At 39.7% G+C, this 12,577-nt stretch overlaps 1 protein-coding gene across 2 annotated transcripts in view; it reads left to right on the top strand.

Moving 5' to 3' along the window:
- KNDC1 (kinase non-catalytic C-lobe domain containing 1) overlaps positions 1–12,577 on the top strand; it is a 1,471,539-nt gene that overhangs the window by 1,097,600 nt on the left and 361,362 nt on the right. For both annotated transcript variants that reach the window (XM_044056877.1, XM_044056878.1), the window contains exon 20: positions 5,030–5,241. In XM_044056877.1, coding sequence (XP_043912812.1) covers positions 5,030–5,241 — 212 coding nt within the window. The remainder of the gene's footprint in view (positions 1–5,029; positions 5,242–12,577) is intronic.

Below are 12,577 nucleotides of genomic sequence, written 5' to 3' on the forward strand. Positions count from 1 at the left end.
GCAGATACTACCATGCACACAACCACAGCAGGCATTCACTAACACACTGCAGATACTACCATGCACACAACCACAGCAGGCATTCACTAACACACACAATGCAGATAGCACCATGCACATAACCACAGCAGGCATTCACTAACACACACTGCAGATAGTACCATGCACACAACCACAGCAGGCATTCACTAACACACACAATGCAGATAGTACCATGCACATAACCACAGCAGGCATTCACTAACACACAATGCAGATAGTACCATGCACACAACCACAGCAGGCATTCACTAACACAATGCAGACACTACCATGCACACAACCACAGCAGGCATTCACTAACACACACTGCAGAGAGTACACAACATCTAGTGAGGTACTTTCCCCGTAGCACCTTTTTCTGTACAGTAAAAGGAAGACCTCTACATATATGAGTTAGCACATCACTAGAGAGTACATGCTCCAGTCTTGAACAGTCCTACACCACTTTACGCTGGGGTAAACCATAACAACACTTCATGAAAGGGGAAAGCCGCTTCTACCTTGAGCAATACATCCATTATTCCATGTAAAACAGAGGCCTTGTACATGTAATAGCCTGTCAGTCACTAGAGGGCACACTTAGTCTAACCGTCTGCATGACGGTGTGTTTTTTTTAAGTTTAGTTTCAGCATTCCATAGCTTTACAATCAATCAACAAATAATTGCATGTAAAAGCCCAGAAGACTTAAGTGAAGACATTTGTATATTTAGTATTTCCTTCATTGTAGTACCATGAAATACCTGTTATAAGTGGAAATGGAGTGCTTCCATCTGCAAACTGCTGGTTATAGTTATTTTGTATAATAGTTTAAGTAACTGAGAATTCTAAAACTAAATGTTGCAGAAGAATACACTTTCCATAAATTTAGCAAAAGCCTTCCCATCCTTGTCAGAGAGAGCAGGATTAGTATTAACCATATATTTACCAGCAGGTGGGTTCACTAAAGCAATAGCTACCAGGTCAGACCTGGATGAATGTATAAAATCTTAGAAGTCTGAGGCACGTTATGAAGTCTGTCTGTTTTCTTAGGCAGCAAGATGGCTGTCAAGACAATTGCAAGCTGTGACAAAAACATCTTCCAAGGCAGACAGAACAGGTGGAATAGGAGTAGGCTCTGGAAATTCCAGTTGTGACAAATCGTAATACTCCCCGAGGGACAGAGAAACCTCACTATTTTCCCAGTGAAACAACTGATTCATTCTAGAAGTAGCTTTAGCGAAAGATAATCTTTTCAAAATTACTGTCCAAATCTAAACTGTCCTCAAAATCTGAATCAGAATTTTGTGGAGATGATGCACGATCTGTTGCGTCATCAAGAAAATTGTTTAAATTAAGATTTAATAACTGTTCATAAGTGAACAAGAGTCGCATGACAATCAGTAAAACACTTTTCCTAGATAAAATAAAGTTTCATAGAAAAGTAAATATTCTGTCACAAAAAAAATAAAGCAGACTTTTTCCCCCTAAAGGAACGTATCTACCCAGCAATGAAATAGCATTTGCCAACCATTGATCCATAAAAGTCCGCAGAGGATTCCTGCCTTCACCATCAGGAAATCTCAGTAGCACTTCACTCCCAAGCCTGACTTTCAGTTTAAGCTTGACTAACAATTTGGCCAAGTGGAAGCTGCCCTGAAAGCCTTGGAAGCTGGTCAGGTGTTCAATAGTTCGTAGGATTCAACCCCAACACTACTGCAGCAGTGATTAAATGAAGAATATCTATAGTTCTAAAGGTAACTTGGCTAAGGATATAGGCGAGTGAAGAACTGACACCATCTAAAGAGACATGTAAGAGCAACCTGCAGGAGCAGAATCAGTGGAAGGAAAAGTGATGCATGATAAAATATTGCAACTTGAAAGAGTTATAAAGTAGAGTAGAAATTTCATTTTAACAAAGAAAAAAATACATTGCAGAATAATTTAAAGACACCTGAACATGTACCCCTGGAAATCTAGGAAGAAGAAAGCACCTTTGGGTTGTTAAAAACGGCTATGACAGACTCTCTTTGTGAGGCTAACAGGAAAGTTTTTTTATATGGTTTCTCTTGCTTTTCCTGTATATTTGAGGAGTTTTTATATGGTTTCTCTTGCTTTTCCTATATATTCGAGGAGTCTGCACCCATATTTTTCTTCTTTTCAGTTAGCCTTCATTATTTTATAGCACCAAAACGCCTGCAGCCTATACGGCAAGTCTTAAGTCCATACCAAAAGTAAAATTCACCACAAAAGATCGATATCACACAACTCCAGAGTGCCAGGAACGTTCTTTATTCAAATGCAGTAAATGCAGTAAGCGCTTTCACCAAACACGGCTTCTTCAGACTGTAATAGCATTGTGAATCAACAGCCTTTAAATACCTTCCTTAAAACATTTAAACAATTAATCAATTAATTAATGCATCCCTAACATTTAAAATGACCATGAAAATATTCAAATCCTATTTAACAAATATTTTATACAAACTTAAAAATGTATATAAAAATAAAAAATAATACATAAAAATAATACTAGTGTGTACGTATGTATTAAAATCCTCTAAAAGCACATCACTTATATCTAATATATACCCGACTCATAACTAGTAGTTACAGGGTGTCATCAAGTTAAAACTCTGCATAGTATTCTTCTCTTTAACACAGACTGAATGCTGACCTTGTCATTCAATCCAGGACTAAAGTCCGCTCTACACCTCACGATCCATCTAAGTTCCATTTCTAACGTGTAGGTTTCAACATCCCCCCCTCTAGGTGTTTTATGGATGTTCTGTAGAACAAGGAACGTAAATGTATGTGCATCACTTGTTGTCATCTGATGTTTCGCTAATGCATTATTTGCATCCTTAACCCTCATTTTATAATAATGCTCCCTTATTCTCTCTCTTAATTGCCTGTTCGTTTTACCAATGTAAAAGGCTGAACAGGCAGAGCAGGTAGCAAGATAAATAACATTTGTAGACCTGCAGTTTGTCCCTGTCATAAAGGAAAAAATCTGTCCAGTGACAGGTTGTTCAAAAGTGGTGCTGTCATTAATATATCCACATTGATTGCAGCTACCACACGCATTGGTGTTAAAGCCTGGATTGAAATGCCTGACCCCATCCTTATGACACAAGATACTCTTAAGATTCATTTTATTCTTATATGTGTATCTTGGTTTAGGTCCTACAACATACTTGATCTCCTCATCCACACACAACACGTCCCAGTGTTTCTCAATAATGCTCTTAACATTATAAACATCACTAGTATAAAAAATGGGAATACTGAGATTGGTGTTCTTAATTTTGGGTTGGTGTCCCTCGTCTTCCTGTGTTCTACTACAACCACTACTAGAAAAATATGGACGTGCCGTGGTGGCCCTCAACCCCCTAGTTTCATTGATAACTTTGTTAACCTCAACTTCATTATATGACCTACATATTAGTCTAGTTTTTAGGCCAGAAATCTCTTTCCTATAGCCTTCCTCTATGGGGTTAAGACGAGATGCTCTCATAGCCTGCCCTCTCATCACATTATTAAAAACATGTAGCGGATGCATGCTTGTTCTGTGTAATAACGTATTCCTGTAACAACTCTTCCTGTGAACAGAGGTGTTTAGTAAACCATTCTGCAGTCTAGTAATGTCTACATCCAAAAAAGATAAATGATCCTTAGAGTAACTCATGGTGAACTTTAAATAACCAGTAGTGTTGTTGATGTAATCCGCAAACTCAAGTAATTGTGATTCAGTCCCCTCCCAGATTAAAAAGAGGTCGTCCACAAACCTCTTATAAAAAGTAACGTACTGTTTGTACCTAGGACTTGATAATAATGTATCCTTCTCCCACATAGCCATTACAAGGTTGGCGTAGCTATTGGCACAAGATGTGTAGTCACAGCTTCATTATTTTATACATATGTCTATATCTAGCTATGTATGTATATACATACATAGATATAGATATTGCCTTGTTTGGCAACTACAAATACATTGGTGTGTATAGTAAATAAATGTTGAAGCAGAAAATTAAAAAAATAAAATAATGCCCAGTCATTTTGTCATACTGGTCTGAACAATGCACACATACATTAACTGTCGATGTTTTGAAAAAAGGCCATCATTTCAACTACTACTCCAGTACTGCTGTAACTGTTACTTTTTCCTACTGCTGCATGGCTGTTGTATCTTTCTTTGTTTCGATATTCTGTGTTGCAGATGATTTGCAGGGTCACTGATTAGGTTGTTTGACAGTTTCTGTATGATGTGATGCCTTTGAAGCAATATACTTCAGTCATTCTTTAGACAACAGTTAAATAAATATACCTGCAGGGGAAATAAAGATGTGGACCAATATCTAATCAATTCAGGGGACAGTCAAAATTAAGGAAAGAAAATAACTTCAGAAAAAATGTACAATTGACGAGCATACTTTGAAACTTGGGGAAAGAGTAGAGAATACATACAACATCGGATTCTTTTTTCTATGCAGATGATAAATATGCAAAGCAGCAATCCTGGCATTGGTGATTGTCAGGATGGTAGGATAGTTCTGAATGCTTAACATCTCTAGTGAGAAGAAAGAGAGAGTAAAGTATTAGATTGGTACTACAATTCATGCATTGTGTAGAGACGTGCCCTAATTTAAGGAAGTGGCATTTTATCATGAGATGGTATATATTTATATGTGTTTGTACTTCTTTTTGTTATTAACTTTGTGTTTTATATTTCTGATTATATTTCAAGATAAACTCTTCCATGTATTTAGATGGTACATTTTTTTTAAAAGTATGCCGTTGTACATATTGTTCCAACTATTCTTTGGCTGACAAGCCAAGCCAGTTTGGTTTAACAGGAATGATTTTTATGAGAAAAAGGCTTCATTATAGAATATTAAACTACTAATATATTTTTTATTTTTTGTTCTTGGTACAAGTCCTTTAATGGTATAAGTACTAAGCATAACAGCTTGGTCCATTTTTATGTTTTTGTTAAACATTTTGTTTTAGGTTTTGAAGGCTGAAGAGTGGGGTCTTGAACTTCCTCTCTTGTCTGCAGTTATAAGTGCATCATCTAGGTGTGAAATGGAAACATGCAAACTCCTTGACTCGTCACAACTTATGTTTCAATCAGTGAAAGAACATGAAAAGGCAAACCAAATTGGGCAAAAGATTGTGCAGGCTGGTACAACAACTGGTTTATTGGCATATCTCTATTCCAGGTGAGCTTGAATTGCTATATATTCTGCAAACCATTTATTCCATACTTCAGTAGAAAAATAATTCAAATTAATTTAACTTATATGTACTGTATCATTCATAATATTTTGCCTTGTTTTTAAGTCTTCCTTTGAAAAAAAATTAAGACCTACAAACAGTAATTAAGAATAGTTATACTTTGATTACAAAATGCATGAGAGCATGTGTTTGTGTGTGTATATATATATATATATATATATATCTCCATACACACACACACACACACATATATATATATATATATATATAGATGCATATATAGATATATGTATACGGTTTACCTTTGAATGTTTGACGGCAACATCTTCAAAACTATTGCCACGAACTGCAAACCGCAAAATTCCGAAACAGCGAAAACTGAAGCGCCAAATTCCAAACTCTTGCCTCCTTTTTGACCCATGGTAGCACTTCCTCAGTGGAGCAATCAGAAATGTCGAAAATCTATATTTATTTAACATTTCAGGAAGTCGGTGCTTCGGTTTTTGGGTAAACAGCTCCCGGATATGCACATTCAACGAATGTGGTTTAATACATTCAAAGGTAAACCATATATATCTAAAGATAGATTTCATGCTGATCAAATATCATGTTTGGATCTCAGAAATCATTTCAGTATAATTGTGTTACAAAACGTCATCATTAACACTTCTTTGTTAGTATTAATGCCATCTATTTACTTAGAGGATAGACTTGGCTATTTTTAATAACTTTAATTTTTCTAAGATAAGACTCATTTGTATACTTAAACTCTCTTTTTTCCAGGAAGCCACACCATTCAGTCTTGGAATAAATTTATGGATGCCCATTCATCTTTTGTTGATAATATAAAGTCAGACAACAGGGAATGAAAGCTGCCAAAATTAAATGCTGCTTAAAACTGGTTGAAAGGCAGCACTGTATTAAAAAAAGGACCAAAAAGTTCAAAGCTAATAGTGAAGCAGTAAAAAAACAGCAATGTAGAGCACAAGTTAAGAATTGCTGATTATTAATATTTGTAGACTCACAAGGAACGTGGATACTTGCTGGATTTCATCAGTCAACACGGTATGACATCAGCATGTTGGTGTCAACACGGTATGACATCAGCATGTTGGCATCAACGCAGTGTGACATCACCATGTTGGTGTCAACGCAGTATGACATCAGCATGTTGGCGTCAACGCAGTGTGACATCAGCATGTTGGCGTCAATGCAGTGTGACATCAGCATGTTGGCGTCAATGCAGTGTGACATCAGCATGTTGGCGTCACCGCAGTGTGACATTAGCATGTTTGTCTTTCTAAACATGCTGAATTTCAAAATACTGAATTTTAAGCCACAGGCATGCACACTTACAACACCTCTTTCCAAAACTTAAAATCCACTTACTTACTTACCCTCTTAACAGAAACTGTATGATACAAAACCAAACTTGGTGGAGGCTATGCCCCCTAACTATATATTACTAAGTTCAGGATCTCACTACAGTGGGGAAAAGGACATATACCTTTTACTGACCTTACAGTACTGTGCATACTGCCACTACTTCAGGGAGCACAAGAAAAGTCCACCATATTACTTTAGATTGTTGTTGTGTCTTTCGGCTTTTCCCGGTTAGGGGTCGCCACAGCGGAACTCCGGTCCGCTAATGATTGGCAGTAGATTTTTACGTACCGAGTTGCCGGCTCTGACGCACAACCTTCAACAAAGGTACGCCCATTCACGCATGTCTCCACATAGAAGACGCTTTAGCTGAGAATCGAACAGGACGTCTTACTGTGAGGCGACAATGCTACCACAGCACCACCACCGCAGTAAATCCACCATATTACTTTAGATACTTCCCATAAATATGTAGAGAGACATACCCACATTTACAAAAACTGCACCACTACTTTCCACACTACTATTGGCATTCTGACAGTTAGCACTTTAAGTAACAGTGATTTTTTATCACAAGCAAGTCACAGGTGAAGGACAGGTCTATGACTTAAAATTTAGTAGTTTGAAATTCAGCATTGTAAGCTTTCAGTGTAATGAGACTCAGTCAAATGAGTTTTCAGTATTTTGAAAATTAGGTTTTGTGGTCTCATTCAAATTAATTTCAGTATTTTGAGTTTTCAGTCATGAAGTATACCTATACACACATATATATATATATATATATATATATATATATATATATATATAGGTTCATAGGTTCATACTAGGCTATCTGCCCTAGGGCATTTATAAGCCTAGCCAGTGTGTGTTTGGCTTTCGCCACCCATTTTAAATTAATTTTGCTATGCCCTTTTTCGAGGTTAGTATAATGTGCCTCTGTCTAACAGTGACACAGAAGTGATACCCGGGTTAAACCTATGATCTCCCATCCACTCATCAAGGATTCCTCTTGAAGAGAGTCAATGAGGGACTCTGCCTAACCTGGACTGGGATTTTATTCCAGAGTGAAGGGAGCCTCTGGATTATGAATCTGTCCCTCCAGCATGTCCTATTTATTTCAGTGCTGAGGTTCAAGTCTCTCGAGCGCGTAGCTCGATGGGATTTGGATTTTCTGAGGTGCAGCATGTCCATTAATTCCAGGTTGGACATGGCTTTATACGTCAGGCACAGATCGCCTCTGAGCAGGCAGTATGCCACTGAGTAGAGCTGGAGTTTCTTTAACCAGGCAGCATATGGCATCTGTCTGAGCCCTTTGATCCTCTTGGTGAGGTACTTTTGGGGTCTTTCCAGTTGCTGCAGGTGTCTGGTAAGGTGCATCCCAAAAGGGGCATTGTACTCAATTATGAGCCTGATGAGGGATGAGTAAAGAGGCATGATGACCTCCCCTGATCTAGATGTGAATCCCTTCATGATTAGGTGGGCTATATAAAATGTTTTTCTAACCACTTTGGCCACGTGGTTGTCAAATGAGAGATTGCTATCAACTTGGGTCCCCAGGTCCCTAATTACTTCTTCTGTACTTAAGGGATTACCACCTATATGGTAATTTGTGGGCACTTTGTTTTTGCCAAAGGGGATGACTATACACTTTTTGGCGTTTAGCTTAAGGCCATGGCTCTGGCACCAGTTGTCTGTTTCTATGAGGCCCTTTTGGAGGATGCTTGTGTCGGCTGGAGAGTCGATTGTGAAGCCCAGTTTGCAGTCATCTGTGAACTTGGTCAGCCACAGTCCTTCCGTGTTGGCCTGTACCTCCGAGAAATATATACCGAACAAGAGAGGTCCCAGGACTGAGCCTTGTGGGATGCCACTTGTAACTGGTTTGGAGTCTGACATGGCTCCAGCAATTCTAACCATGTGGGTTCTGTCCTTGAGCCAGTTTGCAACCTATCTAGTGACATAGGGGTTTATATTTAAGCTGGTGAGCTTATCTATAATGCCTGAGTGGGGTATTGTATCGAAGGCTTTTACTAGGTCCAGGTAGGTTGTGTGGACCACCTTCCCCTTGTCAATGGCCTTGGTGACTGTTTCAAAGAAATAAACCAGGTTTAAGAGGCAAGATCTGCCCTTAACAAAGCCGAACTGGGTAGGATCCAGTGTCTGTAGGTCCCCAATATCTTTATTTATGAGGTCCATGATCCTTTCCATAGCTTTGCAGACCGAGCTAGTCAGGCTTATGGGGCAATAGTTTCCAGGATCTGTTGAGGCACCACCTTTGTGGAGAGGGACCACTGTTGCTGTATGCCACTCTTTGGGTACATATCCTGTAGTAAGGCTGAGATTGAACAGTAGTTTTATGTTTGGGTTTAGCTGCTCTTGGAGTTCATGTAGGACGCAGCCCGGGACACTCTCTGGTCCCATTGATGCTGTGTTTTTTGCTTTCGAGAGGGCAGCTCTTCCCTGAGCATCTGAGATGTCAGGGGGGCAGCACTCTGCTGGGATAGATATTTGCCATTTTGGTGGGGAGGGGGGGGAGTTTGCGCTGAACCTGTCAGCTAGGATGTTGGCAATGTCTGTGGGTTTGGTGTATTTTTGTCATTTTGGACTAATTCTGAGCATATCTGGGAATTCCCACCCAGGTTCCTAACAACTAAAGAAAGCCTTGTGGTTATCCTTATCCTGTGCAATTTTTCTCTCTAAGCTGGCCTTAGACGATTTTATGAGTGCCCGTAGTTTTTTGCTAATACTGATCAGAGATGCCTTCCCTTTTTGGGATTTTGCTCTATCATGTAGTAGCTTCCTCCTTCTATTGTATAGTTTGTTTATGGCTGGGGTCCACCAGACAGAACGTCTGCCTTTGGAGGATTGGGTCTTGGTTTTATTTGGGATTGCATGATCCATGCATTCCTGAAGGTGTTCATAGAATGCGTTTATAAAGGATTCTGCGGTCTGGGCCGTATTTTCCACAGGCCCAGGGGCTTTGAAGGATTCCACCTCTGTTTTGAGGAGTGTGAAATTTGCTTTAGAGAAGTTTTTCACTGTGGTTTTCAGGGCAGGGGGTGGAGTTGGGATGTGAATATCCAGTGAGATTAGTTTATGGTCTGATCTTACCAATGAGGGATACACTTCTGGTCTGGAGCATAGAGTCCCCATGTTGGTGATGATCAGGTCCAGTATGTTTTCCCCTCTTGTGGGAGTGGTAACAAGTTGTTCCATAGCATTTGAGTTTATAAATTCTAGGAACCTTTGGCTAGGGTGTTGGAGCTAGAGTAATGCTCCCAGTCTATGTTTGGGTAGTTGAAGTCTCCCAATATAATGGTGTTTGGAGAGACCTTCATATTTTCTAGTGTTCTCAGGAAGGCCGAGTGGGGTTCTTGGGTTTGGGAGGGTGGTCTGTAGCAGGCTATAAACTGGAAGGCAGTTTTACCCACTGTTAGTTGCACATGGATAGTCTCTGATGCTTCGTGCTGTGCCACCAACCTGGAGGTGTGGGTGTCTTTGACGAATATTGATACTCCCCCCTCCTTTTGTGGTTCGGTCCAAGTTTTGGGGCTGAAAAGCATGGTATGAGGTATAACCTAGTAGTGCTGGGGTGCTCTCGGGAGCCTTGAACCAGGTTTCTGTTACTGCACAGATATCGATGTTCTCCATGCTAAGGAGAGTTTCGAGTGCGTGCATCTTGAGGTTTAGACTTCTGGCGTTGAGTAGCATTACTCTTAGTTTCTTATCCCTTGTGATACCTATGGAGGTGGGTTTGTCTTTTGAGCCTTGCCTAAAAAAGGCACTATGGGGATAGCAAGAGCCTTTGCCAGTATCCGAAAGCCCAGGGGTGACAGATGCAAGCCGTCCCTAGCGAAGCATCATGGCTTGTCGAGCATGTCATCCCAGGCTGACAGGCATTGGATCCCCTTTGAATGACACCAATACTTAAGCCAATTGTTGAAATTGATCATCTTGTCTTCATATTGTGGCATCATTCTTGGTGAGTGTAAGATGCTACTCAAGGTCAGGGTCATACCGGCCTGGGCTACATGCTCAGAGAGCTCCTCTGTCTCTTTTCATGTAGTCCAGGGAGGTACATCTTAGGTCATTCACACCAGCATGGACAATGACTGAGTCATATTTGTACTTGCCTTGGAGTGACCTGAGTGCTTGTGTTATGTGGCGGATCCTAGCGCCCGACAGGCAGCTCACCGTGACCTTCTTGTTCAGCCTGGTGAGCGGGACGTCAGTGTGCCTGACAATAGTCACCTATTACAAGTGTATCAGGTGTGTTGTTTAGCCTTAAAGGCTGTGACTGTTCGGCATATATATATGATATATACAAGAGTGAACATTTTGTTAGAAGGGTTGTTTTGTCAAACTGCTGGTTCGCATTGTACATTGTGTGCCTCTTTGTATGTGGGATCAGTAAACAGTGGGGAGTGCGTTTTTGCCTTTTCCCACAATTTTTTGATTTCTGTGCTGGTATATATTAAAAGAAGGGGGGCATGGTGATGTGGAGGGAGGGTGAAGGGGGCTTTCCACCCTGCAAAACACCCTGGATTTTTTTTTTTAGTTTTGCACGTGCAGACATTTATTCTCAGTGCATGAGTACCAGCATCTCGACGGATTGAGTTTTAATCGTATGTGGTTAATGTAGTGAATGCAACTCTAGTTTGTCAGCAATCTAGTAACACATGACTATCCATAGATTTTATATAGATAAATACATGGATCTACTTAAATTGACTCAACACCATTTATGTTACCTTTGATATTGTCGAAACAAATTGATCAACAGTACGCATGTCAGCATGATATTATACATGCACACATAATCTTTGCTCATTGTGTCTTTCGGCTTTTTTTCCGCCACAGCGGAACTCCGGTCCGCTAATGATTGGCAGTAGTTTTTTACGTGCCGAGCTGCCAGCCCTGATGCACAACCTTCAACGAAGGCACGCCCATTCACACATGTCTCCACACAGAAGACGCTCTAGCTGATGAATCGAATAGGACAACGTCTTACTGTGAGGCGACAACACTACCGCAGCACCACCACCGCAGTGAGATAATCATGTAAAACTAAAAAAAAAAATGGGAAAAAGTGCAACATTTTGCAGGAGAGGGCAAGCCGCCTTGCATCCACCCCACACCCCTTCCTAATTATATATATATATATATATATATATATATATGTATATATATATATATATATATATATATATATATGGATCCACTCACTTTGATCAAGTAATCTATATGTTATCTTTTGTAACGTCGACCTCAGAAGGTCGACGAGCCAAACATTGACACATTAACACACACGTGCCTAGAAACAAACTCGGCTCATGCAAAAAGTAACCCCTTTGCTACTCATTTATACTAACTCCAGTATCATGCAATCCCCGGTGAAAAGGAATATTCCCCTACCTGGGAATTATCAATCAACCACACCTATCCAACGATGAAACAAATGTTAGCAAAAGAGCAGTTAGACCAAAATGAGGGCACACACACACACACACAAACACACACACACTATAGATATATATATATATATATATATATATATATATATATATATATATATTTATTTATTTTTTTCCACATAGATATATTTGTATGTACTGCAGAAGATGTACTACTACTCAGAGAGGGGGGGGATGATGTGTACCATCATTCCAGATAAAATTAAATTTGAAACCACTAACTATCGTGGCCCATTTTAAGCATAGCCAGTTTCCTTTTTTTGTCCTTCAATTAACCTATCCCGTTTTTTGGAGATTGTTCTTACCCATCCCATGGTTGATAATTATATATTACCCCCTAATGATTACAAATGGCATTGTACCATCTATAATTTAAGGGACCCATGCATGGGGTAACACATTTAGGAGCTGCCTCTGGCATTAGTAGAACTGGAGGCAGGCAGTCATGGGGTAAGTTTTCTGATTC

This window comes from Protopterus annectens, chromosome 14.part0 (genome assembly GCF_019279795.1).
Source record: "Protopterus annectens isolate FY-2018-M chromosome 14.part0, PAN1.0, whole genome shotgun sequence".
Taxonomy (NCBI): Eukaryota; Metazoa; Chordata; order Ceratodontiformes; family Protopteridae; genus Protopterus; species Protopterus annectens.